The sequence below is a fragment of the Megascapheus bottae genome, chromosome 2 (genome assembly GCF_031878675.1).
Source record: "Megascapheus bottae isolate mThoBot1 chromosome 2, mThoBot2.hap1, whole genome shotgun sequence".
Classification (NCBI taxonomy): Eukaryota; Metazoa; Chordata; class Mammalia; order Rodentia; family Geomyidae; genus Megascapheus; species Megascapheus bottae.
Window position 1 is genome coordinate 4,176,411 of NC_143510.1, and position 22,500 is coordinate 4,198,910.

Genomic DNA, 22,500 nt, shown 5'->3' on the forward strand with positions numbered 1-22,500 from the left:
TGACAGGCAGGAGGCGCCAAGACCCAGCACCTCACCAAGGGAGGCGGAGGTGTCCCAGTCCCCACTCGCCCACCAGGTTCCTCTCCCAGGCCTCTGACAGGAGACTGACAGGCAGGCTGCACCAAGACCCAGCACCCCACCAGGGGAGGCGGGGATGTCCCAGCTCCCACCCGCCCACCTGGTTCCTCTTCCAGGCCACTGGGTCTGGAGAGCGGGGAGCACTGTGTCCCTGCCTTACAACAGCGTGTACGGGACAACAGGAGCCAGCATCTGTCCCCCCCAAATCTTAAGCGGGGCATTCTCCAGCTGGGAATCCTGAGCGAGACAGCACTGAGGGGCCCCCCACAGTCACAGACTCTCTGACAAAGCAGCAGGGAACTGAAGGGCCGACCAGCAGCCAAGCTAGCCTTCTGAGAATCAGAAAGGCTCAGCTCTGCCCTTGGAAAACACGTCCTCAGCTGGGCCCCGCCCCTGGGAACAGAGCGGACAGCCACAGGTACTGCTGAGAGCCCCTAGAAACTCCCAAACCCCAGACCCTTGGCTGGGGGCCCGCCCCTAGAAGCAGCACAGGAAAACCAACCATCCACTCAGCATGCTGAGACCAAAGCTCGCAGATCCATCCCACGGCCCACTGTGAGGCCACTGGCTGGGCTGTACAGCAGCACACAGCCTCTGGGAATCGATCGAACACCTACAAAAATGGCAAACTCTGACATAGTCAGCAGAGGAATCAATTTGGCTGAGAACCACAGGTATTCACATACTCCCAGAACAACGGTCCCAATCCAAGCAAAGACCGCTACCTACTGACCACAGAGCAAACTACAACAACAGTTCTCGGTGCTGAGGAGACCTCAAAGAAGAATCACGACATACATAAATAATCAAAGTCCCACGCAAAGCCCAATAGGCAACAAGAGCGAAGAGACAAGAGAGATGTCACCATCCCAAGAAATGACACCTGAAGAGACACGAAACATGACCCTATTCAAGGAGATGATTGTGAACATGACTAAAGAGATTAAAACAGAATTCCAAAAACAATTCCTGGAACATAAGCAGGAAATCTCCAAAGAGCTCCTCGAATTCAAAAGAGAAATGGAAGAAAAGATTAATACCCTCAGAGCAGACATGATCAGCTCAGCATCCACACTTCAAGCAAAAATGGAGGCATTAAGAAGCAGACTGACGGAGATGGAGAACAGAACATCAGAAACGGAAGACAAAACACAAGAGCTGGAACAGAGAATCGCCACCTTGGAAAAATCAGTCAGAATCTACCAGAGAGAGCTCCAGGAACTGGCAGATGCAGCAAAGAAGTCTAATCTTCATATAATAGGGATTGAGGAGGAGGCCGAATTCCAGGACAAAGGTATGCAACCCTTATTCACCAAAATCATAGCAGAGAACTTCCCTAACTTCAAAAGGGAAAATACTCACATTATTGAAGGTTTCAGGACCCCAAGCAGGCAAGATCCTAGAAGGAACTCACCTAGACATATCATAGTAAAGACATTAGACCCGAATACCAAGGAATTGATCTTAAATACTGCAAAAACAAAGAAGGAGCTATATTATAATGGGAGGAACATTCGAATTACAGCAGATCTCTCCACGCAAACCCTAAATGCAAGAAAAGCTTGGAAAAACATCATTGATGTCCTGAAGACCAACAACTGCCAACCCAGACTGACATATCCAGCAAAACTAGCATTTACATTTGAGGAGAAACAAGAATATTTCACTCCAAAGAGAAGCTTTATGAATATGTGCACACTAAACCAGCGTTACAAAGAATACTAATTAATCGAGAACAAATTGTAGAACATCAAGAACCCCCATCAAGAAGCAAACATCTATAATTCACTAAACACAAAAGGGGAAAAAAGAGAAAGAAACTTAGAAGTAAAAATAAATAACAACAATGGACACTGACCACTTCTCCATAATCTCCCTAAACGTGAACGGGCTGAACAATCCAATCAAAAGACACAGAGCAGCAGACTGGATTAAGAAACACCACCCATCCATATGTTGCCTCCAAGAGACCCACCTCACTGCCAAAGACAGAAACAAATTCCAAGTGAAAGGATGGACACGAATTTTCCACTCCAATGCACCATGCAAAAAAGCAGGAGTAGCAATCTTAATCTCCAATAAAATTAACTTCTCAGTAAAATCAGTACACAAAGATAGAGACGGCCATTATATATTAGTAAAGGGTACAATCCATGCCCATAATATTACAGTTATAAACATCTACTCCCCAACACGGGAGCACCCAAATTCATCAAACAAACTCGTTTAGAACTACAGAAAAAGATAGACTCAAACACAATCATTGTTGGTGACCTCAATACACCACTCTGAACAAATGACAGGTCAACTCAACAAAAGTTAAGCAAAGACACCATCAACTTAAATGACACAATAGCCCAGCTGGGCTTAACAGATATACACAGTCTTCCATCCAACGGCAAAACTTTTTACATTTTTCTCAGCAGCACATGGAACACACTCCCAAATAGATCATATAATAGTTCATACAGAAAAATTAAGGAGATACAAAAAGTCTGATATAATCCCATGCATCCTATCAGACCACAGTGGAGTCAGACTAATTCTGAACAATGCAGTCAAAGTCAAAAAACATTCAATCACATGGAAACTGAACAACACACTTCTGAATAACCCCTGGGTAACAGATCGGATCAGAAATGAAATTAAAAACTTCCTTGAATGTAATGACAATCAAGAAACATCACAAAGAAACTTATGGGACACAGCAAAGGCAGTTCTAAGAGGCAAATTTATCGCCCTAGGAGCTCTTATTAAAAAGACAGAAGAAGAGCATGTAAATATCCTTAAAAAAAATAAAAACTGAAACAGAGCCGGGAGTTTGACCTAGTGGTTAAAGTGCTTGCCTAGCATGCATGAAGACCCGGGTTCGATTCCTCGGTACCACATACATAGATAAAAGCCAGAAGTGGTGCTAATGCTCAAGTGGTAGAGCTCTAGCCTTGAGAAAGTCCAAGGACAGTGCTTAGGCCCTGAGCTCAAGCCCAGGACTGGCAAAAAAAAAAAAAAACTGAAACACCCAGAGGAGCAAGAAAAAGTTAATTCTAAAACAGCTAGAAGGACAGAAATAACAAAAATAAAATCAGAAATTTCAGAGATTGAAATAAGATCTACTATACACAAAATTGATAAATCAAAAAGTTGGTTCTTTGAAAGAGTCAACAAAATTGACATACCCTTGGCAAGATTAATCAAAAAAAGGAAAGGGGAGGCTCAAATAAACAAGATTAGAGACCCCACGGGAACAATCACAACTGATTCCCAAGAAATCCAGTCCATAATGAATAGGTACTACCAGAGCCTATATTCAAAGAAACAAGAAAATCTAATAGAAATGGATGATTTCTTAAATAAATATAGGCTACCCACACTGAACAACGATGAGGTAAACAAATTGAACAGACCAATTTCTTACAACAAAATTGTGGAAGCAATCAGGGAAATGCCAACCAAAAAAAGCCCAGGTCCAGATGGTTTCACTGCGGAATTCTACAAGACGTTTAAAGATGAAATAACACCTATACTCTTGAAACTCTTCCGAGAAATACAAACAGAAGGAGCAATACCAAACTCATTTTATGAAGCTAATATTACTCTCATCCTCAAACCAGGGAAAGACCCACCAAAAAAGAAAATTACAGACCTATCTCTCTAATGAACACAGACGCAAAACTCCTCAATAAAATATTAGCCAACAGAATCCAGAAACAAATTTAAAAAATCATACACTATGATCAAGTGGGCTTCATCCCACAAATGCAAGGCTGGTTTAACATTCGCAAATCAATCAATGTAATACACCATATCAATAGACTAAAGAAAAAAATCATAAGATAATTTCTCTGGATGCGGAGAAGGCATTTGACAAAATACAACATCCATTCATGTTGAAAGCACTAGAAAAAATAGGAATAAGAGGTACATTCCTCAAAATAGTGAAAGCCATATATGAAAAACCTACAGCCAGTATTATACTAAATGGTGAAAAACTGGAACCATTCACCTTAAAATCAGGAACTAGACAGGGATGCCCACTCTCTCCACTTCTCTTCAATATAGTGCTGGAACCCTTAGCCAGAGCAATAAGACAAGAAAAGGACATCAAAGGGATCCAAATAGGGAAAGAAATTAAACTATCCTTATTCGCAGACGACATGATCCTCTACTTGAGTGACCCAACAAACTCCACTCCCAAACTCCTAGAATTAATAAACCACTTTAGCAAAGTGGCAGGATACAAAATCAACCTTCAGAAGTCAATAGCCTTCTTGTACACCAACAATACACAAACAGAAGGCCAAATCAAGAAAATGACTCCATTTGCAATAGCCCCCAAAAGAATAAAATACTTAGGAATATACTTAACCAAAGAAGTAAAGGAATTGTTCAATGAAAATTATACAAGCCTAATGAAAGAAACTAAAGAGGACACTAGGAAATGGAAAGACATCCCATGCTCATGGCTAGGGAGAATCAACATAATGAAAATGGCTATACTGCCAAAACTGATATACAAATTCAATGCAATCTCCATCAAAATCCCAAAGACATTCTTTATAGAAATTGAAGATATAATCCAAAGATTCATATGGAACAAGAAAAGACCTAGAATAGCCAAAACAATTCTAGGCAAAAAGAGCAATGCTGGTGGTATTACAATACCAGACTTCAAACTCTACTATAGAGCCATAGTAACAAAAACTGCTTGGTACTGGCACAAAACCAGACCGTAAGATCAGTGGAACAGAATAGAAGACCCAGAAATAGAACCATATACCTATAGGCAACTTGTATTTGACAAAGGAGCCAAAGATATACAATGGAACAAACACAGTCTATTCAATTATTGGTGCTGGCAAAACTGGGCAGCCACATGCAGAATACTAAAAATTGACCCTAGCCTTTCGCCATGCACAAGCATTAACTCAAAGTGGATCAAAGACCTCGATGTCAGACCAGAAACCTTGAAACAACCACAAGACAGAGTTGGAGATACACTGGAACTCATAGGCACAGACAACAGATTCCTGAACAGAATCCCAGGGTCACAACAGATTGGAGAGAGACTCCATAAATGGGACTACCTAAAAATAAAAAGTTTCTGTACAGATAAAAGCATATTCGAAAGCGTACAAGAGCGAGGACTCAATAACTGCATACCCAAAGCAATGGACATGGTAATGGAAATACAAACGTAACTATATAGACAAAAAAACCTATGACTCTATAATCATAATGTTTTATTTCATAAACTGATATGTTTCTATGACATACAAACTGTTAGCCTAATTTTGATTAAGTTCTAAAGACTAAGTCCCAAAGAATGTAATTAGAGATTTCCTCCTTGAACAATTGTTAAACTTGTCATTTAAAATATGATTTAAACATAAGCCATATAATTAATCATTGCTGTTCTTAAGGTACTATGTTATCTCTCATCACTTCTACTGTCCCTTGGTTATCTCATATTGTTACACTATCTCACTTTGTTACTTGATATATCAGATATAATTGTATTTGGTTATCTGAAATTGGATAGGGAAAGGGGGAAAACAAGATGAGGGGTGAGGGAGGGGGGAAGGGAAATGGGGACCATGACATGTGAAAGGGTATCAATGTGTGGGAATTAAGGCACCATTTATCTGGCAAATATCATGTAACCCTTCTATTAATTACAATAAAAATATATTAAGGAAAAAAAAGACTCAACAAAATGGACAGACCCCTGGCAAAATTAATTTAAAAAAAAGGAGAGGAGACTCAAATAAACAAGATTAGAGACCTATGGGAATACTCACGACCGATATCCAAAAAATTCAGTCCATTATGAGTAAGTACTAGCAAGGCTTATATTCAAAGAAACAAGAAAATGTAGAAGAAATGGATGACTTTTTAAATATAGGGTACCCATATTGAACAATGAAGAGGTAAACAAATTGAACAAATTAATTTCATACAATGAAATAGTGGAAGCAATCACGGAAATGCCAACCAAGAAGAGTCCAGGTCTACACAGTTTCACTGCGGAATTCTACAAGACGTTTAAAGATGAAGTAATACCTAAACTCTTGAAACTCTTACGAGAAATAGAAGCAGAAGGAGCAATACCAAACTCATTTTATGAAGCTAATTTTACTCTCATCCTCAAACCAGAGAAAGACCCAACAAAAAGAGAACTACAGACCGGTCTCTCTAATGAACACAGATGCAAAAATCCTCAACAAAATACTAGCCAACAGAATCCAGAAACAAATTTTAAAAAGTATACACTATGATCAACTAGGCTTCATCCCACAGATGCAAGGCTGGTTTAACATTCACAAATCAATGTTCATCAAATCAGTAGAGCTAAGGATAAGAATCATATGATAATTTCTCTTGACGCAGAGAAGGCATTTGACAAAATACAACATCCATTCATGTTGAAAGCACTAGAAAAAATAGGAATAAGAGGTACATTCCTTAAAATAATTAAAGCCATATATGACAAAACTACAGCCAGTATTATACTAAATGGTGAAAGACTGGAACCATTTACCTTAAAATCAGGAACTAGACAGGGATGCCCACTCTCTCCACTTCTCTTCAATATAGTGCTGGAACTCTTAGCCAGTGAAATAAGGCAAGAAAAGGACACCAAAGGGATCCACATAGGGAAAGAAGAAATTAAATTATCCCTATTTGCAGATGACATGATCCTCTACCTGAGTGTGACCCAATAAGCTCCACTCCCAAACTCCTAGAATTAATAAACCACTTTAGCAAAGTGGCAGGATACAAAGTCAACCTGCAAAGGTAAGTACCCTTCTTGTACACCAACAATATGCAAACAGAAGGTCAAATCAAGAAAATGACTCCATTTGCAATAACCCCCAAAAGAATAAAATACTTAGGAATTAACTTAAAGATGTAAAGGAATTGTTCAATGAAAACTATAAAAGCCTAAGGAAAGAAATTAAAGAGGACACCAGGAAATGAAAAGATATCCCATACTCATGGGTAGGGAGAACTAATACAGTGAAAATGGCCACACTGCCAAAATTGATATACAAATTCACTGCAATCCCCGTCAAAATCCCAAAGACATTCTTTACTGAAATTGAAGATTGAAATTGAAGATAGAATCGAAAGGTTCATATGGAACAAGAAAAGACCTAGAATAGCCACAACAATTCTAGGCAAAAAGAGCATTGCAGGTGGTATTACAATACCAGACTTCAAATTCTACTATAGAATCATAATGACAAAACCAGCCTGGTATTGGCACAAAAATAGACCAGAAGATCAATGGAACAGAAGATCCAGAAATACAACCACATACCTATAGTCAACTTGTATCTGACAAAGGAGCCAAAGATATACAGTGGAACAAACACCGTCTACTCAATTATTGATGCTGGCAAAACAGGGCAGTCACATGAAGAAAACTAAAAATTGACCCTAGCCTTTCGCCATGCACAAGCATTAACTCAAAGTGGATCAAAGACCTCGATGTCAGACCAGAAACCCTGAAACAGCCACAAGACAGAGTTGGAGATACACTGGAATTCAGAGGCACAGAAAAAAAATTCCTGAACAAAATCCCAGGGTCACAACAGATTGGAGAGAGACTCCATAAATGGGACTACCTAAAAATAAAAAGTTTCTGTACAGATAAAAACATAGTTGCAAAAGTAGAGAGACAGCCAACCAACTGGGAAAAGATATTCACCAACAATACATCTGACAAATGCTTAATATCTAGTATCTACAGGGAACTCAAGAAACTAATCCCCCCCAAACCCAATAAACCATTCACTAAATGGGCAAGGGAACTAAAGAGAGACCTATCAGAAGAAGAGATTAAAATGGCAGAAAAGCATATGAGAAAATATTCATCATCTATGGTCATAAAGGAAATGCAAAAAAAAACAACCCTAAGATACCATCTTAACCCAACAAGAATGGTCAAGATTTTGAACTCAAGACAATGAGATTTGCTAGTGGGGTTGTGGAGAAAAAGGAACCTGACTGCACCGCTGTTGGGACTGTAAGCAAGTTCAGCCACTCTGGAAAGCAGTGTGGAGGTTTCTGAAAGAACTGAAAATAGACCTTCCCTTCAATCCCGCCATACCACTTCTGGGCATCTATCCTGAACATCATAATCCAAGATATGATAAGGACACCTGCTCAGCTATGTTTATCTCTGCACTATTCACAATAGCCAGGCGATGGAAACAATCCAGATGCCCCACTGCAGATGAATGGATACAGAAAATGTGATATATAATATATATATATATATACTATGGAATTCTACATGGCCAACAGACAAGATAAAATAACAGCATTTTCAGGAAAGTGGACAAATCTAGAGTGAATCATGTTGAGTCAGACAAGTCAAGACCAAAAGAACAAAAAGGCACATAGTATCCTTAATGTGTGGCTATTAGATCCAAACAGTACAAGAGAGAGGACTCAATTTTGCATACCCAATGCTTTAGACATGGTATTAGGAATAAAAACACAGATACATAGACATAAAAATTTATGACTCTATACACATAATTTTTATTACATAGATTAATATATATCTGTGACATGCAAACCCTCAGCCTAATTTTAATTATGTTCTAAAATCTAAGTGCCAGTGATTGTATACAGAGATTCCCTTCTTGAATACTTGTTTGTTAAATACATCATTTGAAATACTATGTAAAAATCAATGTTAATAAATTCTTTAATAAAAAATATGTATTTATGGGTCTGGGAGTTTGGTCTAGTGGTAGAGTGCTTGCCTAGCATGTACGAAGACCTGTGTTCAATTCCTGGGTATCTCATACATAAAAAGCCAGAAGTGGTGATGTGGCTCAAGTGTTAGAGCTCTACCCTTAAGAAAGCCCAGGGACAGTATTCAGACCCTGAGTTCAAGACCCAGGAATGGCAACATATATATATATATACACATATATATGTATGTATGTATGTATGTATGTATGTATGTATGTATGTATGTATATTTAAGCCAGGCACCAGTATCTCAAGTCTATAATCCTAGCTATTCAGGAGTCTGAGGTCTGAAGACCATGGTTCAAAGCCAGCCCAGGCAGACGTCTGACTTTTTTTCTTCCATTAACCACCAAAAAGTCAGCAGTGAAATCGTGGCTCAAGTGGCAGAGCAGTAACCTTGAGCTTTAAAAAAAATCTTGAGGTCTTCCAGGTAAAAGCTGACACACTGAAAACTTTATAAGAAAGAATAGGAAACACTCTAGGCCTCCTTGGCACAGGCCGAAGCTTTCTCAATATGGACCAAGAAACACAACAAATCAGAGAAAGGCTGGATAAGTAGGACTGCATTAAACTGCAGAGCTTCTGTAGGGCAAAGAACATAGCTAGTAAATTAAATAGGAAGCCTACAGAATGGGAGAAAATCTTCACTAACCATACAAAAGACAAAGGCCTCATATCTAAAATATATCAACAGCTCAAAAAATTGAATCACTCCAAAACTAATCTCCAAAGTAACAACCATCCCATTAAAAGATGGGCCAAAGACTTAAAGAGTCTTCTCTGAAGAAGAAACAAAAATGGCCTATAGACACATGAAGAAATGCTCTACATCACTGGTCATAAAAGAAATGCAAATCAAAACAACTCTAAGATTCCACCTTACTCCAGTTAGAATGGCCATGATCAAGAAATCTAATAACAACAGATGCTGGAGGGGATGTGGCCAGGAGGGATCACTACTACACTGCTGGTGGGAGTGCAAACTCGTTCAACCACTATGGAAAGTAGTATGGCAGTTCCTCAAAAGACTAACCATCGAGCTCCCCTATGACCCAGCAATTCCACTACTTGGCATTTACCCAGCCATCCAGAAACAAGGACATACTAAATCCACTAGCACAATGATGTTCATTGCAGCACTATTTACCATAGCAAAGATATGGAACCAACCCAGATGTCCCTCAGTTGATGAGTGGATCAACAAGATGTGGTATTTATACACAATGGAATTCTATGCTGCTGTCAGAAAGAACGACATTGCCCCATTTGTAAGGAAATGGAAAGTCTTAGAATCATATTAAGTGAAGTAAGTCAGACTCAAAGGAACATAGGCTCAATGGTTTCCCTCATTTGTCATAATCAGTAGAAACCTTGGGCTCTCCTAGCAGAGATTTGCAATAGAGCAAAATCTAGATACATAAGGCCATACAGTATGATGCTAAATGAAAGGACCTCTAGGGTATAAAAACAAAAGCCATAGAATGAGTGATTGTTTTAATGTACTACGTTATCTCTCGCCTCTTTTGCTGTCCCTTGCTTATCTCATATTGTTACAGTATTTCACTTTGTTATCTGATATATTGGATAAATGTGTATTTGGTTATTTGAAAGTGGATCGGGAAGGGGGGGAAACATGATGAGGGGTGGAGGTGGGAAATGGGCACCAAGACATGAGAAAGGGTATCAATGTATGTGAAGTAATACACCTTCTATCTGGTGAATATAATGTATCCCTTCTATTAATTACAATAAAAAATATATGAAAAGAATCTTGAGGTCTGAGTCCAAGCCCCAGCACAAAAACAAAGTAATTTTAGTTCTTTAAAGACCAAAATAAACATTTTTTAAAAATCCAATGTAATGTTTGAATAATTAATAATGGAGTTTACAGTACGTTGAACAAGGTCCTGATTAACTAAAATCTAAATTCCTCTAACAAAACAATCATTTGTTCTTCCACGTATTCAGTAGTTTTGAATTACTTTTTACTTTTTAATTTTTCTGAATACCAATATATTTCAGTACAAAATGAGGATAGTGTGTGAAGAGTGTTAAGAAAATCACCTGTTAAAGTGCAAAGTATCTTACAATATCATATATTGGCCCAATACTAATTTACTAATTTATCCAGTAATAATGATTTTTATCAATAGTATATTTCACTTATTATCCATGAACATAAAAACCAAAGTCCAAAGACATCAATTGCAAAAATCTGAGAGCTGGTCATAGAATTACATCTCTGTAATCCTTTCATGTGGGAGGTAGAAGCAGGAGGATGACAAGTTTCTAGCCAGCCTTGGCTACATACTGAGCGCTGTACTGTGTGATACAAGGCAAGACCCTGTTTCGACAACAACAGCAAAAAAAGAGGGAAGTAAAAAAGATGCCATGTGCCGTCTTTGCAGGGGAAAAAAGACCAAAGACAGGAATAGCTGATATTCAAGTCTCAATTAACAAATAGTTCTAGCTGAAAAAGAGATGGTATCAGGACAGTGGCAGAAGTATAGAAATAAAAAAATCAAACTTGATATGAGAAATAAAAAAGACGTCCCACTGAAAGAGATGGAAGGTGAGGGTACAACGCGAAATAGTGCTAGCTTATCAAGTGGGAGGTCTTGGGTTTGATCCCACTCCGTCCCTACCACCTCTCTATTTTGAGGAGATACTGGTGGTTGCCTATAAATCCATCAAAATAATAAATTAAGTACATCCTAACACTTCACATGATGACACAATGACATGGAGAATGTCATTAGCCACTCTTTCCAGTCTGCATGGAAGGATTAAAACACTACTGTCTAGAGTTAATCATGAATCCATAGCTACATAAACACAAACATACACATATATATGAAAAGAGACTTTTCAAATATATATATATATATATATATATCAGTGTTTTATTTTCTATCTGAAACTATTCCACAGAGCAAAGATAAGCTATAAAATAGTCACAACAGAAGAGTTTGTCTTTAATGTATAAACTAGGGCTGGAAACAGTAGCTCATGCCTATAAATCCAGCTACTTCAATAGCAGAGATAGGGAGGATTGTAGTTCAAGGCCAGCATGCATAAGAAGTTAGGGAGAACTCTTTTCAATAAACAGAGCAGGCAGGCTAACTCATGCTTGTAATCTCAGCTTAGTGAGAGAAATAGTTTAGAGGATTGTGTTCTCAGGGTAACATGGAACAAAAATGGGGCACTCTTATCCACAAAGTAACTAGAGCAAGAAAGGAAAGGGGTGATAGAAAGGGCAGTGATAGAGTACCTATGTAGCAAATGCTATGTCTTGCACTTAAATTACCCATAGTCCCATTTTAAATATAAGGACACTATATAGAAGTATCTATGTATATTATGTATGTATGTATGTATGTATGTATGTATGAATGCAGGTATATATAAGCTACATGAATAGTTTAATAACTAGTTTAATGTCTTTCACAGATGTTCAAAATTTACTGGCTCTAAAACTTTGCATGCTAAGAATAGAGAAATTAACAAGTAAATATTCTTACAAAACATGCATACATCTTTTTGCCATTATATATTACAGCGGTAGTAACCTTTAGTAATCCTATATTTAAGCTATGTATTAAATGAAAAATATTTTCTAGGATTAGGATATTTAGACATTTAAAACTGGGATATGTGGGCCAGGAGTTTGGCCTAGTGGTACAATGCTTATCTAGCATGCACAAAGACTCAGGTATGATTTCATAGTACCACATATATAGAAAAAAAGCCGGAAGTGGTGCTGAGGCTCAAGTGGTAGAGCTCTAGCCTTGAGAAAGTCCAAGGACAGTGCTTAGGCCCTGAGCTCAAGCCCAGGACTGGCAAAAAAAAAAAATTAAAAAACCTGGGATATGTGATTGAACCTTTGGGTTCCTACAGAAACTATTAGTTAAAGTGATACAAAATCAGTTGTCAGCTCTCAAATTCTTAAGAGAATCAGGCCATCACAATTATCTTTAGGAGACATGACATGAATGGGACAGTATGCCGTGCACAATGGATCACCGGGACATCCCAACTAGCCATTACAGTGATTGCAAACATGTCCAATAAAATACACTCAAGAATTTTTCAACTGGGCTAGCAATAATTTTCTAAACAAATGACCATCTCCAAAACTTTTAAAATATCTCAGTTTTGGGATTTACCATCAATGTACAAAAATTAAATTTTGACTGAAAAGAAACTATTAGCCTCCATCTATCTTCTCTTTTGATTTTATCTGTAGAAATTACAAACTTACAATTTTCAAATCTGTCAAATGAGATGAGAGAATATATCCTAGCAATATAATGACAGGTAAGGACTAGTGATTCCAAATACCTGGTTATTTTGAGTTGTTTCATATGCAGGTTTCCAAGGATTTAGTGTTACTCTGGGAGTGCACTTCTGCCTTGGACTATGTTTGTTAGAAGACAAATCTGTAGAAAAAGATGGTGAGGGATAACTACAGTTTTCTCTTCTGTGAAACTGAGGTGCAAACATACGGTATGAGCCCATGTGCTGCGACAACTGTAGGAAAAAAATTACAAAAATCACTTAGAATACAAAAATTAAACAAGTTAAAATGCCAAAACTAAGGTGGAAAAAAAAGCATACGTTACAAGAGGCCGAAGTAGGCTAAGCCATCTGTAACTGGTAGAATTTTCTAACGTAAGACAGGTAAATAAGTAAGACTGTCTTTCAACTCATTTCTACCTGCCATTTTCATCTTCCTCTTGTACCCTCAGGCACCCCTGCTACATTTACATGTCCTCCTCTAATATAAGAGATGATTATCAGTAACTACAAGTGACAAGATTGCTGATCTAGTTTAACTCTAGCAATCCAAGGGAAAGAAGTCAATAATAGACATTGGACATTAAACAAAATTTCAAACTTTATTCTTAATGTACATATTTTCTAATTGATTAAGATTTTATTTGCTTGAAACAATTGTAGCTAAGGCAGTGGCTCACATCTGCAATCCTAGCTACATAGCAGGTGGGGAGAGCATCGTGGTTTGAGGCCAACACAGAGAAAAAGTTTACAAGACCCATCTCAACTAATACAACCCTGGCACACACCTGTCATCTCAGATGGGTGGGGACCATAAATAGGAGGAGTGAAGTTCAGGCTGGCCCAACCAAAAAACAAGACTTTATTTTTATTCAAGTTAAAGAAGCCGGGCGCAGTGGCGCACGCCTGTAATCCTAGATACTCAGGAGGCTGAGATTTGAGGATCAAGGTTCAAAGCCATCAGGGCACAAAAGTCCATGAAACTCTTATCCCCAATTAACCACCACAAAACCAGAAATGGCACTGTGACTCAAAGAGTAGAGTGCTAGCCTTGAGCTGAAGAGCTCAGGGACAACACCCAGGTCCAGAGTTCAAGTCAAATCACCAACAAAAAAAAAATTAAAGAAGGCAAAATTGGCTAGAGATATGGCTCAGGTGGCAGAGTGACTGCCTGGGAAGCAAAAGAAAGGCCTTGAGTTCAAAGTCCTGTTCTGCCAAGGAAAAACAAAAAAGACTATAAAAATTTTCTTTCAAAGTTAAAACTAATTTTTCTAAAGTTCAAAAATTTAGGTCATTCATTGACATGTCACAATTGTTAAAATAATTTAGAAATTAAATTTTAAAAACTTACCTGAATTAGTTCTTCCTTGTTCCCCTGTTCCTGAGAGTGTATACTAATGGAAAGAAAACTTTAAGGTGAAAACTCTAAGTATAATAAAATTCATTTTATTTCCCTAAAATGCGCAGGGTTCTACCCCAACAAACAAAACAGTAAATCCTTCCAGGATAGTAACATTATTGAGCTTTGATAAAAATCCTATTAATATGAGAATAATCACTTAATCATGAAGAAAATTGAATTATGTGTACAAAACATCTAGGTCCTTTGATAAAGGTCCTAATACTTTCATAATATCGAACAAAACTGAAGCTCAAAGGCAAGCTCTTAATACTTTTTCAATGAATGAGTCAAATCCAGGTTAGAGGAAGCTCACATACCTGTTATCTTAGCTACATGTAGTTTAAGGCCAGCCCAGGCAGAAGTCTTCTTGAGACTTCATCTCCAAAATAGCCAGAAAACAAAACAGGACTAGAGGCATGGCTAAATTGGTAGAGAATCTTATGAGCAGGAATCTTATGTTCAATCCTTGGTACTGCCTCCCCGCCAAAAAATTTGATAGTAATCAGTTTAAATATGTAACAAAGTAAGTCTCAGTGAAAACTCACTTGTCTTCTGCATCATCAAGGCAGAGTTTAGAAGGTGTGCAATTAGGTGACATTGGAAGTTCTAAATCATGCTTTCTTAGAGGGATTTTTATGTCTCTGTTCATATTCACGTGGACTGGTTTTTTCATAGTCTCTGTAAGTTAAAAAATTTAAACAATAATTTACAAATTAGAAGAAAACACTGTGAAAACGATAAATCATCTTCAGTAGATAAATATGTACCTGAAATGCTTTATACAAGCACATATTGTATATGACAGAGATACTGTACATATGACTATCACACAAAGTTGAGAATATTTTGCCACCTTAACTAACCTCAAGAGAAGGCCCTATTAATTCATTACAGAACTTCCTGCAATGAATTTGTACCTGCAAGACTGTCCTGTTCTCTCAAATACATGACATTTTGTGATACGTACTCAAAGCCCTACACATTTTCTAGTGTAGCACGTCTTTATACTTTATCTCATTTGATGAGTTTTACCTCACCCACTAAATTTTAAACTTAATGTTATCTTGTCTTTATAAAGATAAGCTAAAATGCTCTCATGCTAAATGGTTTTCTTTTTTTGGGGGGGTAGTCTTTCTTTTCCTGAGAAATCTTTTTTGTACCAGTCTAACTTTATAGTTCTAATGGGGACTTTCTGTCTGCCTATCAAGTTTTGATTTGGAAGTAGCTATTTGATGAAAGATAAACTAATAATAATAATAATAATAGAATGCTAACCAAAAATAGAATGCTAACAACTGATTACAAGTAAAGTTGTTTCACTACCAAAACTAAATGCCAATACTAAACGAGAATATACTTCCAAAAGAATTAAAGATCTGGAAACCACCTCTGGTGGCAAACTTAACAGGTAAGCAACGTTAGTTTCTTAAAACAAGGTTTGAAGCCTTAATAATGAAGACAATGAGAGAATAAAGCTCTACTCTTTGAAAAACTCTTAACATTCAAATTCCTGATTAAAGTTATCACTGAGACCCACTGCACTATCAGTCCTCCTTTTAATTAAACGAATGTATATCTGCTTTGGATTTCTGTCATTAACAGCTATGAGTCCTGATAAAGCATTGCTTTCTGTCTCATTTTCAGTATCCAAATGCAGTTCTTATCATAAGTAGTTAGTAAATTTGTTGTGTGACTGGATGAATATACATATGAAAAGAACATGATGGTAGTACCCCTAAAATGGTAACCTGGGATTTAGAAAACCTGCTGGAAGCAAGAAAATCATTTTTAGTTTCCACTGCTCTCTTCAAAGCAAATCACGTAATAGGAAAAACTGAAAAGATATTAAAGAAATACTAAAATGCTGATCAATTTCTTTCCTAATGGTTTATCTAACTTATCATTTTTGTACTTCTTTTAAAAATTCAGTATTAGATACAAGTTTTCTTAAGAAAGGGAAGGGATATTCTGATTTGCTTTTAACCAAAGTACAAGAAAAAATGAATTTTAGTTTGAAACAGAGGACTATTGTAGTCCACTTTAAGAATGTCTAAGCCAGGTGCCAATGGCTCACACCTGTAATCCTACCTACTCAAGAGGCTGAAATCTGAAGATCACAGTTCCAAGACAGTCTCCACAGTAAAATGTGTGAGACACTCATCTCCAATAAACTACCAAAAGCAGTGTTGTAGCTCAAGTGGTAGAGCACTAGCCTTGAGCACAAAGAGACAAAGAGGCTCAGGGACAGCATCCAAGCCCTAAGTTCAAGCCCCAGGACCAGCAAAAACAAAAACAAAAAAATATGTAAGAAATAATTCAAGTTATGAGACAGGAAACCACTTCAGGTATACCTTCCAAACAAACCCCTCCTTTTCCCTCCCTCCCTCTCCCCGTTTCCCCTTTCCCTCTCCCCTCCCTCCATCCTTTCCTGTCTCCCCCCTCTCCTTCTCCCTTTCGCTCCCCCTCTCTCCTCTTCCCTCTGCCTCTCCTCTGTTGTAGGGCTTGAACTCAGGGCCCAGGCACTGTCTCTGAGCCTCTTTGTGCTCAAGTCTACTGCTCTACCACTTAGGCCATGGAGTCACTTCAGTTTTGGAGTCATTAACTGGATGGGTCTCATGGGGACCTTGCTTCCCAGGGTGACTTTGAACTTGGATCCTCTGATCTCAGTCCCCTGAGTAGGTAGGATTATATGTGTGAGCCACTGGCACCTGCCTTCCAAACAAATTTCTTTTTTGTTGGTGGTGTTGGTGGTTATGGGGCTTGAACTTGTCTGGGCACTGTCCCTGAGCTCTTCAGCTCAAGGCTAGCACTCTACCACTCTGAGCCACGGTGCCACTTCCTATTTTCTGGTGGTTAATTGTAGACAAGAGTCTCACAATTATTTTGTGCTCAAGCTGGCTTTGAACCCTGATACTCAGATCTCAGTCTCATGAGTAAATAGGACTACAGGCGTGAGCCACCAGCACCCAACCCAAATGAATTACTTAATCAGTGTAAACACATTTGTTGTTCTCTGCTGCCAAGCTAAACGTTGGTGACTTATCATCTTAGAAATTAAATACCTAGTAATTTAAATATGTATACAGTATAAAAGTAAATTGTACAAAACAAAATATTTTAAATAAGTCTAACAGCTAATTTAAAAATACAGACCGGGAGTCTGGTCTAGTGGTAGAGTGCTTGCCTAACATGCACAAACACCTGGGTTCAATTCCTCGGTACCACATATATAGAAAAAAAAACAGAAGTGGTGCTGAGGCTCAAGTGGTAGAGTTCTAGCCTTGAGAAAATCCAAGGACAGTGCTCAGGCCCTGCGCTTATGCCCAGGACTGGCAAAAAAAAAAAAATACAACTAAATTTTTAAATTAATTTTCCACAGCTTTGAGGTCTAAATTTTCAAGCTAATTAGAAAGCTAAATGTTATAAAATCAAGCTCAAAATAAAATGCCATTGGACTTACCAGGTGTCTTCTTCTTGCAAGATATCTGATTTACCATGTAGAGGTTAAGAAGGTCTAAACTGACAGCAGAATTTGGGGCAGGAGACAAAACTCCCAGTAATTTCATTTTTGATTTTAACCTGTTCCTTTCAAAATACTCCTAAAATATTTAAAAATTAGAATTAATGTATACCAAGTAATGTAAGGCAGAATCACAAATCAAAATCATAGACTGATTTTGTTTTCATATTTTTGTGACAGCACCAGTATATGTTTACACATAAATATAAATCACACTGTGTATATATATTTCAGCAATAAAATAACAGGAACCTTAGGATGCAAATACTAAGTCAAATGATAGTTCATATAATGATAGTGTCTTAGAATGAAGATGTTCTTTTTAAAGGCACTGTATTTTGGGATGAATAACAGCAAGGAAGACAGTGACACAATTACAATTAAATGTGGTGGAGATGGTAAGACATTGTCAGTAAGAGCATGTAACTTACAGCTTGGCGGATGGTAGGAAGAGAAATGGAAGAAAGAAAAGGTTTCTTGGGAAATAATTTGCAAAATTTAGAAGGTTAATCAGAGCCAAAAAGTAGATAGAAACATAAACTTTGGGGCTGCAAGTGTGGCCTAATGGTAGAGTGCTTGCCTAGTATACTCAAAGCCCTGGGTTCAATTCCTTGGTACCACCTATATAGAAAAAGCCAGAAATGGCACTGGGGCTCAAGTGGTAGAGTGCTAGCCCTGAGCAAAAGATGCTCAGGGACAGTGCCCAGGCCCTGAGTTCAAGCCCCAGGACTGGTCAAAAAATAAAAAGGAAAAGGAAAAGAAAGAAATATAAGTTTCCAAGAATTAGGAAGAACAGTTGAAAGACTCTCAATTGAAAGCCTGTCTGCAAAGAGAGTAAGCCTTTATTCCAGAGAGTTCTACAAAGGAGGCTTGTTCTCTATACTCTAGTTATCAAGTTGGCTTCCAAACTCAGCATTTCTAGCAAGACAAATGACTGTGTCTGACAAAGAGTAAGGTTCAGTTTTTTTTTTCTACCAAGGAAGATAGAGAAATTGTATTTACAATAATTACTTTTCTATTAATTTAAAACAACCCTCAATAGTAGCTTTTAAAATGACTAGATTCAAGGCTCCGTGTTTTCTTTCCTTTAAGATGCATCTTAATACCTGCTTGGCCTTCAATAAGGATGACATCTGCTCTGTACAAATGAGGATTAGGCTAAAACTAATGGTCTCAGTAATGACTGAAGACAATTTCTTTGCTAAATATATCAAATTATTAAATATGTAATATACAAAAACTTTGAATAGCAGCCTACAATATATTGTACAAAGAAGACGATCTATGTAAAAACAAAAGTCCTAACTAGAGCAAATTTAATATTCCTTTGGAAGGGAATGTACTTAGAATATTAAATAGAATCTGAGTGAAGAATACTGAAGTACAGAATACAAATCAGTTGTATTAGACTTGACTAGGAGTAGCCATCTAGTTAGGAAGCATGGAAAAAGCATTCAGTGTCTATTCCCAGACTAGAATTAAGACCCAAAGCAAACACTTAGCACACTCTCAAGGAAGCACAGTTCTGCCTTGCAGCTGCACTACAGGCCACCCAAACAGCGACATAGGCACCCAGGTGGAGAAGACAGGAGGCCACTCTCCTAGCAGTGTAACACCTCACAGGAATGGGTTTGTCTGGACAGTCAACTAATGCTGGAAAGAGCTTGCTGTGTTTGTCAAGTCTCCCTTGCTGGAGAAAACTTTCAGGGGGAAGAAAAACAAGTTTCAATTTGCAAATAGCTATTAAAACTAGACAACAACCAGAGAGATGGAAGTCAAATCTGGTAAGTATGTCAAAGCGTAAGAGGAGTTTGTTTCAAAATTTGAAAGGAAAAGCAATTATGCATGAGATTAAAGTATGCAGGACTAACAAAAGGTACATAGCACAACTGACAAATCAGTTTGTTTTCATCATTATTACTCCTTTTCTTTAAATTTCACTACTTTTAACTATATTGATATACCATTTTAATATTTTCCCTTTTTATTTTCCATTTTAGCCCTTTTATAAAAAGAATCTTTCTTGGGGTCTTCTGTGAGTTACCTCTTTTGTTCAGCATTTTATACTTGAGAGTGCTGCACACTTCCTAAATATCATTAAAACATTTTTACTGCTCTATTATAACTTAGATACAACACCATCTGTTTAATTATTTTACCACTATGGAAGTTTGGCTTGTTCTCTCACTTTCCTCCTCCCTCTCCATGAAATTCTTTCTCCTTTCTCTTTCTGTTTAGTAGTTTAGCAAAAGAGTGATCCAACCTTATCCATATCTCCAGGTATATACACACAAGTTTCTCTCAGGTGTGTACTACTCAGGTGTTATGCTTACATGAATGAATTATGCAATCAGCCAAATAGAAAGACTAAATGGGAGTATTTGCAGTACTCTAGGCAATTCAAATTACAGTGCTAATACTATGAGTATGATATTATCAGATATCATCTTGACACTAGCAAGATAGCAAGAATCAAGAATTGTTTTTAAGTCTCCACCTGAGCAAAGTGGGGAGTTAATTGATATGTCTATAAGGATGGAGAAGACTAAAGGACTAAGTTGAACTTAGGTGAATTTAATATAAATGATGAAAAATGTTTCAGAAGTTGCCTAATGCATATATGTGACATCAATAAAAACAGATTTTGGTTACCTTTTGTTTTCTCCTGTCCTGCTTGATCAGAACCCTGCTCCTAAAAAGGGAATGAAGACAAAATACACAGTGATTAAAGAAGTGTCTTTAAAATGACTGTCATCTCAGTTAACTACAGATCTGAAACTAAAACCCCAAAATGTAGTGATCATGGCATTATTTGCTAAAAAAAAAGAAGTATGAAAATGTTCTTCCAAGTATTTTTAGTATACATTTCACAAAATTTTCTTAGGTAATCTAATTTTTAAAACACCCTATCGACAGTGAATGATTTAACACAAAATTACACCTGAATTTTATTTTATTTTTTTATTACTTTTAAAAATACTTTTATTGTAATTAATAAAAGAGTTACATGATATTTGCCACATAGAAGGTGCATTAATTCACATACATTGATACCCTTTCACATGTCTTGGTACCCATTACCCTCCCCCCCACACCCCCACCCCTATCAAATTTCCCCCCTTACCTATCAAATTTCAAATAACCAAATACAAATAAATTCAATATATCAGATAACAAAGTGAGATACTATAACAATATGAGATAACCAAGGGACAGCAAAGGAGATGAGAGACAACATTAAAGGACAACAATCATTCGTTATATGGCTTTTGTTTCAATATCCTGGAGGTCCTTTCAATTAGCTTCATACTATATGGCCTTATGTATCAAGGTTTTGCTCTATTGCGGATCTCTGCTAGTAGAGCCCAAGGTTTCTACTGATTATGACAAATGAGGGAAACCATTGAGCCTATGTTCCTTTGAGTCTGGCTCACTTCACTTAATATGATTTTTTTCTAAGTCTTTCCATTTCCTAACAAATGGGGCGATGTCATTTTTTCTGACAGCAGCATAGAATTCCATTGTGTACAAATACCACAACTTGTTGATCCACTCATCAACTGAGGGACATCTAGGTTGGTTCCATCTTTGCTATGGTGAATAGTGCTACAATGAACATTGTTGTGCTAGTGGATTTAGTATGTCCTTGTTTCTGGATGGTTGGGTAAATGCCAAGTAGTGGAATTGCTGGGTCATAGGGGAGTTCTATGTTTAGCCTTTTGAGGCACTGCCACACTGCTTTCCATACTGGTTCAACGAGTTTGCACTCCCACCAGCAGTGCAGTAATGATCCCTCCTGGCCACATCCCTTCCAGCATCTGTTATTATTCTTTTTCCTGATCCTGGCCATTCTAACTGGAGTGAGGTGGAATCTTAGAGTTGTTTTGATTTGCATTTCTTTTATGACCAGAGATGTGGAGCATTTCTTCATGTGTCTATAGGCCATTTTTGTTTCTTCTTCAGAGAAGACTCTCTTTAAGTCTTTGGCCCATTTTTTAATGGGATGGTTGTTACTTTGGAGATTAGTTTTGGAGTGATTCAATTTTTTGAGTTGTTGATATATTTTAGATATGAGGCCTTTGTCCGTTGTTTGGTTAGTGAAGATCTTCTCCCACTCTGTAGGCTTCCTATTTACTAGCTATGTCCTTTGCCATACAAAAGCTCTGCAGTTTAATGCAGTCCCACTTATCCAGCCTTTCTCTGATTTGTTGTGATTCTTGGTCCTTATTAAGAAAGTTTCGACCTGTGCCAAGGAGGCCTAGTGTATCTCCTATTCCTTCCTGTAAAGTTTTCAGTGTGTCAGCTGGGTTATGGGGCTTGAACTAGCCTGGATACTGTCCCTGAGCTCTTCAGCTCAAGGCTATCACCCTAACCTTGAGCTAAGCCCTACTTCCCGTTTTCTAGAAGTTAATTGAAGATAAAGAGTCTCAAATCC

At 37.7% G+C, this 22,500-nt stretch overlaps 1 protein-coding gene across 1 annotated transcript in view; it reads right to left on the reverse strand.

The window, feature by feature from the left end:
- The window catches only part of Redic1 (regulator of DNA class I crossover intermediates 1), a 51,043-nt gene extending 30,281 nt beyond the window's left edge, over window positions 1-20,762 (reverse strand). Inside the window, exons 1-5 of the mRNA XM_090328998.1 lie at window positions 20,718-20,762; window positions 18,006-18,144; window positions 15,091-15,223; window positions 14,495-14,537; window positions 13,189-13,377 (exon numbers count right to left, since the gene is read on the reverse strand). Of these exons, the coding sequence (XP_090185124.1) occupies window positions 13,189-13,377; window positions 14,495-14,537; window positions 15,091-15,223; window positions 18,006-18,111 (471 nt within the window). The 5' untranslated portion in view covers window positions 18,112-18,144; window positions 20,718-20,762. The remainder of the gene's footprint in view (window positions 1-13,188; window positions 13,378-14,494; window positions 14,538-15,090; window positions 15,224-18,005; window positions 18,145-20,717) is intronic.
- Between the last annotated feature and the right edge of the window lie 1,738 nt (window positions 20,763-22,500).